Source organism: Protobothrops mucrosquamatus, unplaced genomic scaffold, assembly GCF_001527695.2.
Source record: "Protobothrops mucrosquamatus isolate PMUCROS unplaced genomic scaffold, P.Mucros_1.0 scaffold393, whole genome shotgun sequence".
Classification (NCBI taxonomy): Eukaryota; Metazoa; Chordata; class Lepidosauria; order Squamata; family Viperidae; genus Protobothrops; species Protobothrops mucrosquamatus.
This window is the reverse complement of record NW_015386724.1, coordinates 159,029-176,982: the sequence shown is the minus strand read 5'-3', so window position 1 is coordinate 176,982 and position 17,954 is coordinate 159,029. Positions and strand designations below refer to the sequence as shown.

Sequence of the window (17,954 nt, the reverse complement as noted above, 5' to 3'; positions counted from 1 at the left end):
GAGTACCATTCATTGATCTTCAAATGTAAATGTTTAGGCAGCAGGAACTTCATTAAAATCTTCTCAGAAATCATGCATAGTCTCCTGCCATGATAGGCTTTCCCTTCTATAATCAGTAAGAGGAGATTGTAATATATTTCCGCAGGATTCGATGAATATGCTTTCTTGATTTGAATTAAAATCTCTTTATTTTATTGTTTTGCTTTTTACATTTTACAGCTAAGCCAGGTGGTCGAGTGAAATGTCAGTACATTTCTGCAGTGGATAAAGTCATCTTTGTGGATGATTATGCAGTTGGATGTAGGAAGGATCTAAATGGCATCTTGTTGTTGGACACAGCTCTGCAAACTCCTGTTTCTAAACAAGATGACATAGTTCAGCTGGAATTGCCAGTGACAGAGGTAAGTGATTAGTAGTATTTCTATCACGACTTCTGCAGGAACCCCACACACCAGATCTAATTCTCCTTTAACTTTTTCCTAATATGAATATATGTATTTTTATTATAATACTGGTACTATGCCGGGAAAAAAGACTTCGCCGCTTCCTCATTTGCATGTATTTATCATGTGCAGAGTCTGATTTTCATCATATGCGGGATCTCTGAGTAATCGTACTATGAAGTAGCCTGGAATCTGATCAAAAGAATTGATAATTAGGCTGATTGGTGGTAAAGTTCAGGATACATGTAACCTAAATAATCCATTGGCTCCCAGTTTGTTTTCAGACTGATTTCAAGTTGATGATGATTGTCTTTTAAAAAAGCTTGAAATGTATTTCCTGGATCACCTTCCTTGATTAATAAGATTTACGTAACAGGAGAGTCATAATGAAATACGTTTTTATCTCTGTTTAAAGTCAGCTATAGAGAGACTGGAGAATATATTCATAGGCCTACATATATATCACTAATTAATATCCTTTTTTCTTGTTTGCAAGTATTTTAATTAATTTTAGCTATTGGTATATTTTGAGAGAATCAAATCATGGAGATCCATTTAACTTGAATAAGAATAATTAACTAGGAAATAGTATTATGTGTGCACACTAGCATTTTGCCAGTTGTGCCTGGATGATAACAATTGGATGAAATTCAATCAAATAGGAACGCCTTTGTTGTTGATCGTGGAATCTTGTTTTAAGCTTTTTAAGCTTGTAATTTACCACAAATGTTACTTTGGGATGCATATCAATACAGAATACAAGAAATATAATGGCTCACCATGGAACAACATTTTAAAAGCATGGATGAATACAAATCTGATGACCATTTGGCTTAATTGTTTGATTAATTTATTACTAATAATAAAATTATTGGGTTTTGCACCTACTGCAGAAATTCACTTTTTGCATTTCAGGCCCAGCAACTGTTGTCTGCTTGCATAGAGAAGATAGATGTGTCAAGCACAGAAGGATATGATTTGTTTCTTGCACAATTGAAAGATGGATTAAAAAATACCTCACATGAAACAGCAGCGAACCACAAAGTTGCAAAGGTAAGAAATCTTATCACTGTTTTTAATGCCACAGGGTTATGTTCCTTGCTGTTGCTATTCTATATTTGATTTTTAATAGTTGTTTCCCCTTGCAATGAATCTGCTAGTCAAGGCTTGAACATGAATATGCCATATAATGGTTGGGAAGGAAAAGTTGGACACTTTGTGTTTAGTTACCATCATGTGTTTATCATACAGAGAGAGGATGCACGTATTTTTTTAGCCATTGCTTCTGTCTTAACATTGGACATTAGTCCCTTCATAGTAAGCAAAAGACTGAAAGGGAAATCTTTGAAATATTTTATACAGTTATTCTTTTTGAGTGAACTGTTTTCAGAACAAACATAAATCTAGTTTTTATGTTTATATTTGTAGGCTTGAGTATGTGCAACTTCTTACACTAGCTGTGTTGGGCTGGGCTGCAGGGAACAATACGTCACCAACATCTGGTGGGCCAGAGGTGTACTGTGTTTGCTCTGTTTCAAAGCAAAATATCTCAAAGATGCTGGCGTGCCATACTTATTTTTAAAGATCTTTTATACTCATTAGCCTTTTTGTCTTTTTATTGTGTTTGTATCCTAAAAATACATTCCCTTGTGTTTTGGAAGCTGAGGTCTTGTACTCAATAACTCAAATTTAATTTAATTTAATTTATTTTTTTTTAGTGGGCAACTGTTACGTTCCATCTCCCTCACCATGTATTGAAGTCTGTTGCCAGTGCCATTGTAAGTGAACTCAAGAAAATAAATCAAAACATTGCTGCCTTACCTGTAGCTTCATCTGTTATGGATAGATTATCTTACCTCTTGCCCAGTGCACGACCGGAACTTGGCGTGGGGCCTGGCCGATCAGTGGATAGGTATGGAGAAGTTAATTTACATTTTCAAAAAGCTGTTTTACAGTTTGTTTCATTTGCATGTGTATTTTTAGTCTGATCTGAAGCAATAGCATAAGGTTATTGGGGGTGACAGATTGGCTGTTTTCAATGCTATGTGGGACAATTCCTCCAGATGAGTACAAAGAGGCAGAAGGCAGAGAAACGGTAGGTTGCTTTTTAGAATTGTAAGTTTTCTGTGTATAGTCAGCATCACATGGTTTATGTAAGAGTCACTATAGGAGGCTATATAAACTACATACGGGCAAGAACTATATATTGTGGTGTTAGTTGTGATGTTATCCCTTTGGATAGGTTTCGTGATACCTGTAAGTAAAGCCCCACTCTACAGAATCATATTTATTTCTACAGGTACCTCAATTTCACTTGGACTCCACATGTTTCTTTAAAAATAAACATGCAGAATGTTGCATATGCAGCATCCAGCTGTGCAGAAAGAAAAATGCTAAAGTAATTTGGGTAGCAGGGAGCATTCTTCCTAGAATATTGATATATTGTAAATGGTTGTGCTTCCTTGTCAAGCCATTTTGCATCCAGGATACAGTTTTCAAAATTTCCAGCATGTCTGACATTTGAGACTGGCAATTTGTCTGATGATTGATAGTCTTCCTGTTTTAGTTTCATGATTAGAGTTAGAATGGTTTTAGACTTATTTCTGGGTCATCTTGTATAGTTAATCATAGCACATCTTAGATACTCAAGTTACTTAATGCAGAAAAACTTGTGAAGACCAGGCACTATGCTGTTCTGTTTATTTGTTTAGTTTGTGGAAAGCAATTACATCCATACAGGAGAACATAATTAGTATTGTATTTGCAGGTAATTTAAATATGTTTTTAGCTATGTAAAACCAATGTGAAGATTAAAAGCTGGGGGGGAGGTTCTTGTTGAACTCAGTGAGTAGATACACATCTGTGTGCTGCTAGTTTTGGTAATGTATTCTCTGCAAGAAACTAATTGTAGGGAAGCACATGGCTTATGGTTTATCCATTCCTGTTTTTTGAAATAATTCATGAAGGGAAAAGCCAGAATTCATAAGCATGCAGAGATACAAGAAAAAGATTGCTGTGGCATTTTTTAATTTTTGCAGAGTGGATGTTGCATTGCCATTATTGTCATCATACATACCTATGAATTCACACGTTAATTTTTTATGTGAGGAATGGGAAGCAATCACTATTCTGGGAATTAACCCTTAATTGTGAGCATGTATCTATGGTGGAATACAGATTCTACGAGGGAACATTACAGTATGAGTAAGAAATTCAGCAGATGGAGGAAGAGAAATACGGGTGATTATTTAAGTTGTGATTTTATGAGCAGGGTGCAAACAGTAAATAATTTCCCATTTTCTGGAAGGGACAATGGTCACTTAAGATTGGAGAATTAATAACAGCCAGGGAGCCTTTGAACTGTTTTAAATTTGTAACTCTTTTTTTCTTCTTCCAAGGTCTTTAATGTATAGTGAGGCTAACAGACGGGAAACCTTCACTTCATGGCCTCATGTAGGTTATAGGTGGGCACAGCCAGATCCCATGGCTCAAGCTGGGTTCTACCATCAGGTAAATAAACAGATTTCTAACTGAAATCATAGCAACATATTATTCTTAGTGCTGTATATTCAAATACTTTGTCTTATGAAAATACATTTGATAGTTTTCTGTTGGTCCTGACTGCCTTTAATCCTTTAAAGGAGTCACATGTTCAGTTTTTCAAAAATAAAGTTTGCCCTGAGGGCAAAATAAATATCACAAATATTAATTTTAAAAATGCTACAATTCTGGTCAAATGTTTATAAAATATAGTTTTGAATCCATTTGCAAGGCAACTTACAGGATTGAAGATGGGAAACAACTACATAATTGTCTTTGCATGAGGTGGAGTTTAAGTTTGAAATATTGTATCCCATATTTGACCCTGAAATAAGAAATAAGCCACTTAACAAGCATATTAATGATGCCGTGTTTAGTCTCAGTAAATGGCATCCTCTGTGTAACCTCAGTAATTAAATAGGAGTGGGCCTTACCAACACTTGATTAGAAGGACTCCAAGCTATAGACTAGACTGCAAAGACTGCAAAGTGGAAAACATCCCAGAAGATGGCAGTGGCAAGAAAACTCCTCAAAAACTGTTTTATCATACTGCTTTTTTTAAAAAAAAACCCTAATGCATACAAACGTGGGTGGGGGGAAGCACCCCTTATCCCTAAACAGCTTTCCAACTCTTCCAAAATAGCTTGTTGCTTTTAGCAAATAAATTATTTCCTCATGTGACCTATGCATGTTCATGAGGAACATGAACATGTATGTTTTCTGGCATTTATCCAGAAGACATTTTTTCTTTCCTTTTTTTATGTGTGTGTTGAGATAGTAGGTGAAGATAATTTCTCTGCTATGGGTATTTGTATATATGGAATACTGTATTTCACATTTAATATTTCATTTGTTGCTCTCACTTCTCCCATAGCCTGCATCATCAGGAGATGACAGAGCCATGTGTTTTACGTGTAGTGTATGTTTGGTATGCTGGGAGCCAACAGATGAACCTTGGTGAGAATGTAATATTTGAAACCTATCTGCATTGCTTTCTATTCTATATGTAAGAACAATTTCTAACCCTTAGAAATTGGGTTAGATCTATTAATTTAGACCTTTTTTTGACATACTTAGGTTCAAGTTTGATTACAATATTTAAATAATTAAAAATCTCAAAATGTAGCATAGTATTTTCTGACAGAATTATTTTAGAATTTAATATTTAAATATTAAATAAAATGTTTTTGAATGTTCGGTATTGGACATAATTTCCATTTGGGGAGTCTTAAGTCTTATTTAAAAAGAACATAAGAGTATTTTAAAAATTAGATTGAATAATGATGTCTTTAGAGAAGAATGAAGAAACAGCCAATATCCCTAATCATCATTCTTAAATAATGCTTGTAAGCAAATCATAACAATTTCAGAACCAATGATTTCCCATTATTGTTCTGGAACTTAGGATAACTGAGTACATCAATACTCCCTTTCTTATTTTCCAAATTGTAAGTTGGTATTAAGTTATTTACACACCAATTCACAAATTTGAGAGAAAAATATTGATAGAAAGTATCTATTTTTCTGATCACTCATCTATGTACACTTTCTGCCTAATATTGTTGTCCTTTCCCTAAAATGAGCATTTTTATGCATTTTTTAATTGTGAATAAAATCTCAAAATGCTGGATTGTGAATTTTAACAAGTACAATAAATCCATAATGGTATGAATACATGTTATGTGAACCTTTAGGTAAACATTTTTCTTCAAAATCACGAATTTTACATGCATTCAGATAAAAATTAAAAGTGAATGAGTTCCTTAGTGCTTTCTGGATCCATACTATGAAAGATAAGATGGGGGAAGTACAGCTACCTGTGTCAGTGACAATAGAGTTCTAGAGGGACATCTTAGCTCTCCAGATAAGATTGTTTGGAGTTACAGATAGGTTTAGTAGGGGAGTAATGATCAAAAATTACCTTTGTTCCTTCTCTGCAAAAGTGGCTATGAATAGGGTTTTGCTCACAGGAACTTTGGAAATTACACTTTATCTCTTACCTTACCCAGGTTAGTGCTTATTTGGTAATTAGCCAAACACCTTAGCTTATCTGCAGCAAAATTACTAATGAGAAAAAAGTAGTGCTGTTACATTTTAACACTTATCTTTCTAATTCATTAAGGTCTGAACATGAAAGACATTCCCCAAACTGCCCATTTGTGAAAGGTGAACACACGCAGAACGTGCCCCTCTCAGTCACGCTGGCAACAAGTCCAGCACAATTTCCTTGTACAGATGGCACAGACAGAATAGTCTGCTTTGGATCTGGAAGTTGTCCTCATTTTTTAGCTGCTGCAACAAAACGAGGAAAGATCTGTATATGGGATATTTCAAAACTTATGAAGGTATCTTGTCGTCTGGAGTTGTAATGCTAATTATATGAATAAAAATTTGCATCTAAGTTTAATTATGTTTTTAAATTTGCATAGGTGCACTTAAAGTTTGAGATCAATGCTTATGATCCAGTAATTGTACAGCAACTGGTATTGTCTGGGGAACAGAGCTCAGGGGTTGATTCAAGAAGACCAACAATAACATGGATAGAAGATTCATCTAGCTGTTCAGATATACCAAAATTAGAAGGAGACAGGTATGCTAATAAATATTTGATTGAATGTGAGTTGCTTATTTCTTTGGAAGAGGACACTAGTCGTGGTGTACTGAGGTAAAACTATCAATGTTTAGTTACTTCTAAGAGAAGATAATTTTGTTTTCACAATATATTAATTTTGGGAATGTGGACCAATAAAAGTTACATTTCATCTAGTATGAAGAGTTTCTTTTTACACAGAATAGTTGCTCTAAAAAGAAATTTTTGCACTAATATCTCTTGGCTTATTTTGTTTTTGTAGCAATAGCACTTAGATTTAATATATTGCTTCATAGTGCTTTACAGCACTCTCTAAGCTGTTTACAGTCAGCATATTGTCCTCAATCTGGGTCCTCATTTTATCGACCTTGGTAGGATAGAAGACTGAATCGATCTTCAGACGGTCAGACGGTCAGGATCGAACTCTTGGCAGTGGGCAGAGTTAGCCTGCAATACTGCATTCTAATCACTATAATAGTTGTAGCTAGTACGTATTTTTCCTAATGTTTGAATTAATAAAATGCTTGCTTTTCACCAAGAGCCAGAAACTACATGATTGACACTATTTGCAGTATGTTTTCTCTTGATTTCTAAAAAACAATATATGTCCTGATGATGTCACTAGTATGAGATTATAAGGTCAATTGGCCCTCCTTATGATTAACTTGTAATCCTCAACAAATTCTTTCCCATAGATCTCCTAAAGCAAATACAGGCTACTTGCTTCTGAATTAGAGGATTATGTAGGTTAAATCACAGAATGGATTTAAACTAAGTATAATCATCATTGGACTCTTCAGTAGCTTACATCACTAATTTATTTTTTTCATAGTATATATAATATGCTGGTATATTAACAGGTTTTAATGCTAAAATTTATGTTTAGAAGTAGGTATATTGTATGAAATTGTTTTCTTGGCTTAATATCTCTAATCTTCTTGACTTTAGTGATGATTTGCTAGAAGATTCAGACAGTGAGGAGCATTCCAGATCAGAATCAGTGACTGGTAGGCATATAATATTTTATTATGAAATATAAATAAGATTACTTGCAATTATTTAGCAATGCTTTTGTCAATAAAGAGCAAGGAGTACATACCTTGCTATTCATCTTAATACTTTGATTTATAATTAAGAAATAAAGAAATCTGCTTTTAACAAAAGAAACAGGGCAGAGGGAAATTAGTTCTGTGAAAGTGTGCCCTATGATCCTTTCCTTCTGCTCCTAATTGCAATCTTTTCTGCAAAGAAGGGGCAGCCTCCAAATCAAGATCCTTTTTAAGGGCTGGCTGATTGAGAATAAGGTCTTCATGCTATTCTCTGACGACTATGTATTTGCAACCCTTAAATCTTTTTGGAGGTGGAAGATAGATCATTCTGATGGCCCCTCATTTTCTTTCAAGGTTAGGATCTCTACCACTGACGCTGAAAATATGCACAGGTCTCCTCTTATTTCTGTTTTAGGCCTTCCTTGGATATTTTATATTGCACTTTATCACTATAGAAATTATACCTGTTTGTGTGGTGATCCTTATATTAACACATTATGCAAATGTCTTATACCATATTTTTAATGCATTTTTCTGCTTGGTAATTACTTTTATTCTGTAAAATTTTTAGGGGTCAGACATTCACATGACAAAGCATGTTTTTGTAGCAAGCTACAATTACCTGGTTTGAATAAAATAGAAATATTTGAAGATATCATTAGATGTTGGTTTGCGTGTATGTGCAAAATGAATGAATGAATGAATGAATGTAAAAGTTTACAAAAACATAATCCTACTATGGATAAAATCTGTTTTTTACACTGTATATTTTATCTTTAAGGACATACATCACAAAAGGAAACCATGGAAGTTAGCCTTGATGTAACTGCTCTCAGCATTCTTCAGCAGCCTGAGAAACTTCAGTGGGAAATAGTTGCAAATGTACTTGAAGACACAGTGAAAGATTTAGAAGAACTTGGGGCAAACCCTTGCCTAACTAACTGTAAAAGTGAAAAGATGAAGGAAAAGCATCTGGAACACCACAACATTCCCTTTCCTTGTTTGTTAGCTGGAGGTTTATTAACATACAAATCGCCTGCTACCTCTCCTGTTAGTAGTAATTCTCAGAGATCACTGGATGATTTAAGCAGGACTCAAGCTGGTAGTATATCAGACCTGGGATCAACTGACAATGAATCCTGTACTAATTCAGAACTGAATTCTCCTCTGGTAAGGAGGACTTCACCTATATTACTGCTTTACAGCATTAAGGAATCTGATGAAAAAGCAGGAAAAATCTTTTCACAAATGAACAATATCATGAGTAAAAGTTTACATGATGATGGTTTTACTGTTCCACAAATCATAGAGATGGAGCTGGATAGTCAGGAGCAATTGCTATTGCAAGATCCTCCTGTGACATACATTCAGCAGTTTGCAGACGCAACAGCCAGCTTAACTTCTCCGGACTCTGAGAAGTGGAACTCAATGGTTCCCAAACCTGGAACTTTGGTTCAGTGCTTAAGACTGCCAAAGTTTGCAGAGGAGGAGAATTTTTGTGTAGATTCAATCACTCCTTGTGCAGATGGAGTTCATTTGTTAATAGGACTGCGGACGTGTCCTGTTGAATCCCTGAGTGCAATAAATCAAGTAGAGGCCTTGAATAATTTAAATAAATTAAACTCGGCACTATGTAATAGAAGGAAAGGAGAAGTAGAACCTAATCTTACGGTAGTGAATGGTGCAAATATCAGTATGATCCAGCATGAGTCACCAGCAGATGTACAGACGCCCTTAATAATCCAGCCAGAACAACGAAGTGCTAGTGGCGGTTATCTAGTGCTTTATAAAATGAACTATGCCACTAGGATTGTGACTCTAGAAGAGGAACCTATAAAAATTCAGCATATCAAAGACCCCCAGGATACCATTACCTCATTGATTTTGCTCCCACCAGACATATTGGATAATAGAGAAGATGACTGTGAGGAACCTACAGAGGAAATACAATTAACTTCTAAGAATGGCAGCGAGAGAGAAAAAAGATCGGAAATCTCTGCTCTTGGGCATCTAGTAATAACCACTCAGGGAGGCTATGTTAAAATATTAGATCTTTCAAACTTTGAAATCCTGGCCAAAGTGGAGCCACCTAAAAAGGAAGGTACTGAAGAACCAGACAAATTTGTCTCAGTAATATACTGCTCAGGCACTGATAGACTCTGTGCATGCACTAGAGGTAAGATTTTCATTTGTTTTTTTAAAAAATGCTTCATTTTTCCAGGTTTCTCTTTTTATATCCTGGTGTGCCAACTGGGGAAAGAAAAGTCAAAATGGTAGCCGTGACCATCTCATCAAAACTCTGCCCTCTTGTTTGTCTGTCATCCATAACTTCCACACACATATATGACTGGAAGGGCTTCAGTCTCGCAGTCACAGCTATCTTGTCCTGATCTTTAAAAGCCTACTGATAGACACCCATTTATTTCTCTCTTTTTTTAAGCTTTTATTTAAATTTAAAATATTATTTTGTATTATTATATATTTCAGAATAAACGCATAACTTGTTTTATGTGTAAAATTTTTAAATAGCATAGATCAAAATAACACAAGTATCTAATATCATTGCTTTTCTAAATGTGTGTGTATATAAATTTATTCTTGAAATCTTTTTAAGACGTTTACTAATAGTACATTGTGTCTTAGTTTGCATGCACCATTTCCAACAGCTTTAAAACTTTAAAATGCTGATTGAAAGTAATGGTTTTGTTATGAGCATATGTTTTCTTGAAAAATCTATTACCAGCCATTTTCAGTCAATTTCTCATAAGAAGTAAAATCAAATTTAAATTTTCCACCCAGTAGGGTCCAGATTTGTCTTAACAACTGCTTTCAGTGCTGGAAATATAACCAAATTCCTACTTTCATTAGTGCCCAGGACTTGCCAAAATTGCAAGAGCACTAAATCATACTTTCAAGCTATGCTTACTTATTCAATTTTATGTCCATTACAGTACATAATTGAGGTTAAAAAATAAGCCCAATGATACTGATTAAAATGAGGAAGATAAAAACTACTATTGTCATAAGAGTAACACAATTTTAACAAAGAAATACTGGCTATTTAATTCATTCATAAAATATTAACTATTAATTTAGCAATGCATAAGAGTAACACAATTTTAACAAAGAAATACTGGCTATTTAATTCATTCATAAAATATTAACTATTAATTTAGCAATGTGTTTAAAATAATAATGTGTTTATTTTTACCGCAAAAATTCTTCCCCACAGACTTAGAGGGCATTCATGTCTTAGTATCTGTTTTCATCTGGGTATTTGTTACATTTTTAAAATAATCTTATCAACTAAACTATATATTTCCTTGGAAATAATCTCTAGGTAATAAATAACTGGACAATAAACAAAAAATTAAATATGTAACCATTTGCCATATTTGACCTCCAGTTAGTTGTATTTTATGAAATTTTACAACTTCTACAAATTTAGATAGAGAACAGTGACCATCATTGAAAAACCCTGAATGTTATGTGCATATAGCAATAACTTGCCTTCAAATTCAGCTAGCATATTCTATTAATTTCACAAGTTTGTCTTGTAAGTGATGCCAAGGGTTCCAACACCAGATTGAAAATTAAATGTAATAAAGGACAACTTTAATAAATTCTATACTGTATTAGTTGGGTGAGCTTGTCATTGTGATTTTCTATGACAAGACTATGGTTACAGTATAAAATCTGAGTTTGAGAAACCTTAGTTGCAGTTTGCTGTTATTATTTATTTATTATTTATTATTATCATGCAGTTGGTTTTAATCCTGCCTTCATCACCCTGAGGTATGATTTTGAGATGGGCAACTATATGAATTTATATAAAGAGTGCATAAAAATACATTTTAATAACAGGTAAAATAATCCCATTGGTAACAACATGAGTAGAAAAAATTAAAATAATAAATTATATTCCCAAAAATACATTTCTATAGGAACCTAAACTTCGGCAACACATAAATCAAAAATTTGATTCAGAATGTATCAGAAGCTTTTTCCACATCAGATTAATGTTGATATGTATGCAGTATATCAATCAGTATTATTATTGTCTGAAATTCCTGCTGTTCCAGGAAAACAAACTGTACACCATGAATTACTGTGGGTAATCTTTCTGAAGTCGTCCTGCCAATGTGTTAGAATTTTAGCTTCAATATTTGTCAGAGATACTGGGTGATAACTTCAGCACTGAGTAGGCTCCTTAATGACCTTTAAAGTTGCAATAATATAACCATCATAATAGGAAGCTATTTATTTTTAAAAGATACCTGAACTATATCTCCAGGAGTATAGGAGCTACTTTCTCCTTATTTTTTTTAATATATGTTAATGTTATTCTGCCTTTTCAGGAGCCTTTCCAAATGTCATCTTATGAATAATATCCTAGATTTTCTAAAAAATTAAGGATGCAGCCAATTCTCCTGAGCGCACATCTGCAATTATTGGAAGATTTAAGATATTTTTTAAAAATTATCTGCTTGCCTGCTATATCCCCCCCCCAAAAATGAAAATTAATTTCATTATAATTGGTATGCATTGTTCCCAATGTAAATATTTCCTTTGAGAAGGCAACAATTTTCCAGATTTTTCTCTGTATTCACAATACATTTATTTTACTCCCTCTAAGAAATATTCTATGTCCAATTGAACTAATTCCATTTTAGTAAAACTGTTTTATTGCCTATTATTTAATGTAGTTTTAGTTTTGAATCAGTAATAATAATAATAATAATAATAATAATGGCTATTATTGTTAACTGTTGTGGAAAAAAATGCTTGGAATATACCACAAACTTTATCCAAGTTAGTTCAACCTCTGTTTATTTAAGGGAATAAATTTTTGTTCCACAAATTCCAAATTTTCCAACAGGGAAGCCGCTAGACATTTGAGTCTCCTAACCTAAGCTAAAGAATCCCATTGTCAAATCTTCAGCTGTAACTTTAATTATATGAGTTTTTTAAACCTCAAAGTTTGTTCTTTCTTAATTCTTCATGAAGCATTATCTAGATTTATTGCACAGTGTATCTTTAGGATCAGAGAAATAATCTCTTTTCCTTGTGGTTGAAATACAATTAACTTGAAAGAAAAGACCAATTAAATTTTGTTTCTCTTTTTAATAAATCTTCTCTTAGAGTTTTGAAGGCCTTTCTTCTTTGTAACATGGCAGAACTAATATTATGAAAGTGTAACATTTTATCTTCATCCCAATTTATCTTTTTTAATTCACAAGCACTTTCTATATTTTTCTTTTATCTGACTGTTTACAAATCTTCTTACTATATATTTCTTGGGTTTTGCATTTCATTGGACTCAGATGATTCTAAGGATGCATTCTTTATCTATCTGAAAGCTTTAAATTTGGTAGACTGTTGTTCAAGTTTGAGATAAGATCTCCAATTAAATTAGTATTTTCTATTTTTTCCTTTCCTGATACCTTTAAGTCTCAAATTAATTATTTTGTTCCAATCCAGTATATCAGCCAGATCCAATCTAATGTCAGTAATAACTTTTTGAATTTTTCCAGTATCGAGCTCATTATTCATACACCATCATAGGGTTTTTGTGCTGTCCCACTCACCACATAATGGTGGTTTAGTGGGTTTATAAATATTCCTCAGCAATTCCCTCCACCAAAAACTCAGAACTGTCGCAATTAAGTCCCGCCGAAAGCAGACCAACACTAGTCCACAGAGCAATGGCCAATGAGTTCACAAGATACTTGAACGTTTCCCAAATAAGATAAACCACCAGGCAAAATTAAATCCACAAGACAAGAGGGGTCACAAGGCAAGAAAAGTCCAGAGTTCACAAGGTATGATCTAAGTCAATGCATGGTGTTAATTCAAAGCAAGGCAGGGACCATAACAAGCAGGAAACACACAGCTAGGAAGTGAACACAACCCAGCATTGCCTCCATCTGTCTGGTGTGCTAAATCAGGGCTTTTCAACCTTTTCACCCATTGTACCACTTTTAGGATATGGCAACATCCGAGTACCACCAGTCGCCTAGCAAGGTGTCAAAAACTTGACCCCCCCCCCAAAAAAACACTACTTCATGTCCATCAGGAGTTGAATGTTGTCAAGCGAATCACTGACAAGCTTCAATGTTACTGTGACTTTTTCACGGGGGGTTCGGTGTCGGCTCGTTCTGTGGACGGACGGGTGGGTCGTCACGAGAAGGAGGACAGGCTCCAAAAGTAACAACACTCGTAAAGACAACTCCTAACCGTCCGGGGATGGGGTGGGGTGTTTGGTTTTTATTCCCCTCATCTGGGTGGTTGCAGCAGGTTTTGGTCACTTCACATGACCCTGGGACACTGTGATCGTCTTAAATATGAATCAGTTGCCAAGCATCTGAATGTAAATCACAAGACCCTGCAGAGGCTGCAACATTCCAGCTGATCGGGGCTTCTTCTGGGCTCAGCAGAAGCGCCAGGATCAGCGCCGAGCTCCAGCTGGAGCCTGGCACTGATCTTGGTGCTTCCACTGAGCCCTGACAGCCCTGCAGCTCCAGCCATCTCTCGCTCAAGCTTGTGCGGTGCTGCCACCAGTTCGGCTCATTCCCCTCCCCCACTACCACTTTTCTAGGATGGTCGCATACCACCTGCCAGGTGCCAATGTACCACAGGTGGTACCCGTACCACTGGTTGAAAAGCCCTGTGCTAAATAGCCAACATCTTGTACAGCCCATCACAAGGGGTGAAGCTGCCTCTTTGTGAGTAATCGGGCTGACCTTTGCTGCTCCTGGGTTTTTTCTGCCCTACGTGTTCTCAGATCAGGTGCAGAAGGCAGTTCCTCTTCCTGAAATTATTAGAAAATATCAGTGGAACTATGTGTCATCTCTTGTTGATATCTCAGAATGTACTTCTGCATAGCTCTCCTAATGTTTTATATAGATATTAAGTAGATTAGGAGAAAAACAAACATCTGCTAACCTGAAGGAATGAACGTCCAAGGAAATGAACAGCAATTCTTGACCCAGGGGAGTCAGAAGATCACATTTCTCCATGTTCTTAAGAAAGATTAACCCATCAGGAAATGTTAATGTCCCATACACCAGACTCAAAACCAAATTTGAAGTAAACCTATCTCATCCAAGAATACAGTCCATTGAAGCTTTTTGTCAAAATGAGTATGTGCATGCATGTTCTTAATTTGGACTGTTCTGGGCTTCCATTTAAATTCTCAACCCTTTCTTTTAGGTGGAGAACTTCATTTTCTCCAGATTGGAGGAACTTGTGATGATGTTGATGAAGCTGATATTCTTGTGGATGCATCTCTGTCTAAAGTGACGGAGCAATTAACAGAAGGCACAAAGCCTTTATCTAATCCTTCAAGTCCAGGTATTACAGGTAAATATTTAATCTTATATTCATATTTCCAAAAGTATACTATTGAATTGAAGAAATACGATACAGTACCATTTTAAAGTTGTAAATAAGCAGTATACTTTTTTATTATATTGTGTCTGCATCCTGCAAGAAGTCTCATCTATTTTTATGTGTGTTACTTTTGCAGATATGTGTTTTCCCAACTAAAGTGTATATGGAAACCTGAACCAGAATGTTCATAGATTGTTTTTCTCCAGCAGCAGATGGCTAACCGGTTTTACTCCTAAATGCCAACTAGAGGCTCTGTAACATAACATGCATGAAAACATGCTGCCATGAAATATGTGTGTGTGTTTAGTGTTAGTGTAGCTGAACCAAAGGACAAATTAAATATTTAAAAAAGTGCTGTAGCTTCTTGTGGGGGCTACTGATTTTTTTTGTGTGATTAAATGTTTTGAAAAGTGATTTTACTTTCTAATTAAAAAACAGGAGTTGATCTTCTAGTGGACCAGCCATTCTCACTTGAAACTTTGACGTCTTTAGTAGAGCTTACTCGTTTTGAAACTTTGACACCACGATTTTCAGCTACAGTTCCACCATGCTGGGTTGAAGTGCAACAAGAACAGCAGCAAAGGCGACATCCACAACACTTGCACCAGCAGCATCATGGGGATGCAGCTCAACATACACGGACTTGGAAATTGCAAACTGACAGGTAAATTGTTTTTGATAGAACATTTACCTCCCTATTTTATTTAAACATTGAATCACCTGATATTTTGAGTTATAAATGGAATTCCCTAGTAGGGATTTTATATTTTATAGTTATTATTTTTTATCCCTGCTTTATTATTTTTATAAGTAACTCACACTTGCGAACATGCCTAATACTCTTTCTTTCTTCAGTTTTCCCCACAACAACGATCCTGTGAGATGAGTTGGACTGAAAATAGACCAAAGTCACCCAGCAAGCTTTCATGCCTAAGGCGGGACTAGAACTCATAATTTCCTGGTTTCTAGTCTGGTGCCTTAGCCACTAGAATAAACTAGCTGTCATTTGTATTATATTATATTTGTATTATATTATATTATATAAAGACTGGAAGTTGATACGTTGTATAAACGGGTTTTAAATCAAGAATTTTCAGGTAGCCTACAGGGCTAACATCTATGTAGAAGAACAGTCTCCTAGAGGTGTACAAACAATTCAAATTTGAACAGTTTCAATTCAAAATGTCCTGTTATGTATGCCAGCATATTGCTTTTCATTTTAGAAGTATTCTGAGTTTAAGATACTTTTTTAGCACTTGCAAAATGATCAGACCATTTTACAGTTAAGCATGCTGTGTAACACTTGAAATGAGGCATTTTTAATCAAAATCAGTGCAAATTCAAAATGTTATATGCATTCCTAAAGGTATTTCTACTTAAAAATGAAATGCAGCTTAAATTACTGAATTAAGTAGATTTAAAAATTAGGATCACACTGAAATAGAGAAATGGGAAAGTTGTAAACATTTATATTTTCTTATTGTACAGATAAAAAATAAATTGGAGCCCTTTATCTCATTGAACATAATAACTTATTTTCTTTCTCTATCTTTTTTCTTTGTAGCAACAGCTGGGATGAACATGTCTTTGAACTGGTTTTGCCCAAAGCTTGTATGGTTGGACATGTGAATTTCAAATTTGTTTTGAATTCAAGTATCACAAACATTCCACAGATTCAAGTGACTTTATTGAAAAATAAAGCTCCTGGCTTAGGGAAAGTAAATGGTAAGAAAATAAGTGAACAATTTGCTTTGAATAATATTTACACATTTCAAAATGACATTATTAAACCATCAGTAGTTTGAGCAAATAAAAGTATTGAAAATGTTAATGTAAGGTAAAATGAAATCAAATATAATGGGTGAACAGTGTTCTGTGGTAAACAGTTCATAAAGCAGTAGGTATCACTGCATGTCAAGATGAGGTAGTATCTCCTTCAATAGATATTTTTGTTTGTTTTAAGAATCGGGAATGCAATAAATGCTCATTTTGATTTTGATACTTTTTCTTTATGTTGCAGAAATTCATTTCAGTCCTATTTTCAAATAGTCCTTTTTCGTTTTCATTTTCATTTTATTACCATTTTACAGATAAGATATATTTGTCTTGATGGTATTTACATATTAAGAATGTTGTGAAACTTAAAGATTTGAAGATAATGTGGCGATTCCCATTTCTCGGATTTCATACTTTACTAAGTATTGAGCCACATAGTAATTAAATCTATTTTAATTTTTATCGTTGCCCTGCTTCATTCTTAGCGTGTAGGTCTTGATGTACCACTCAAAAGCCAAGGAATTCCAAGGGTTTCAGTTCTAGTTGTTTCAAGATTCATGATTGTTTTAAAATATTTAAAAATATTTGCATAGCACATCTACAACATGTTAAGTAATAAAACTATGCTCCAAAAAAAGATTGTGCTATTTAAAAAAAAATCTAAAAATGTTTTTTTTCCCCTATGTATTTGTTCCCCAGAAGCAGCTGTAGATAGACAGATAACTTTTCCTCTGTCACCAGCTCATAATGAAGTGGAAAGAAATGGAAAAACAGGACTGGATGATTTGAATGCAGAAATGCAAAACATGGACGTAGAAGAGTCGCAGTGTGAGTTTTGCTGAAGTATAACATTCTTTTAAACCGATTTGCCACATAGACATTTGCTAGTTGGCTAAATAAGTCTTAGAAGGAAGTCTAGTGAACTTTTGCTTTTGTGTTCTATTAGTAGTTTCCTCTATCTTGTTCTTGTCTTTATTGATTGAAAAATGAATGGTTTTGGGCCCTTATGTATGTTACATTGTTATTTGGGATGTTTGTTTGCTAAGGATTTGTTTGTTTATTAATTTATTGTGTTATATTGTTCTTTGGTTTTAACTCCATACTCATCATTTAGAATTACAATTGTGAGGATAGTGGCCATATAAATTATATAAATAATAAGTA

General features: G+C 34.6%; 1 protein-coding gene across 1 annotated transcript in view; it reads left to right on the top strand.

Annotated features, from left to right (window-relative positions):
* BIRC6 (baculoviral IAP repeat containing 6) overlaps positions 1 to 17,954 on the top strand; it is a 146,088-nt gene that overhangs the window by 11,743 nt on the left and 116,391 nt on the right. Inside the window, exons 2-14 of the mRNA XM_015815994.2 lie at positions 220 to 401; positions 1,359 to 1,496; positions 2,162 to 2,355; positions 3,842 to 3,953; positions 4,858 to 4,940; positions 6,106 to 6,328; positions 6,413 to 6,573; positions 7,522 to 7,580; positions 8,404 to 9,798; positions 14,835 to 14,984; positions 15,453 to 15,678; positions 16,579 to 16,739; positions 17,490 to 17,618. Of these exons, the coding sequence (XP_015671480.1) occupies positions 220 to 401; positions 1,359 to 1,496; positions 2,162 to 2,355; positions 3,842 to 3,953; positions 4,858 to 4,940; positions 6,106 to 6,328; positions 6,413 to 6,573; positions 7,522 to 7,580; positions 8,404 to 9,798; positions 14,835 to 14,984; positions 15,453 to 15,678; positions 16,579 to 16,739; positions 17,490 to 17,618 (3,213 nt within the window). The remainder of the gene's footprint in view (positions 1 to 219; positions 402 to 1,358; positions 1,497 to 2,161; positions 2,356 to 3,841; positions 3,954 to 4,857; positions 4,941 to 6,105; positions 6,329 to 6,412; positions 6,574 to 7,521; positions 7,581 to 8,403; positions 9,799 to 14,834; positions 14,985 to 15,452; positions 15,679 to 16,578; positions 16,740 to 17,489; positions 17,619 to 17,954) is intronic.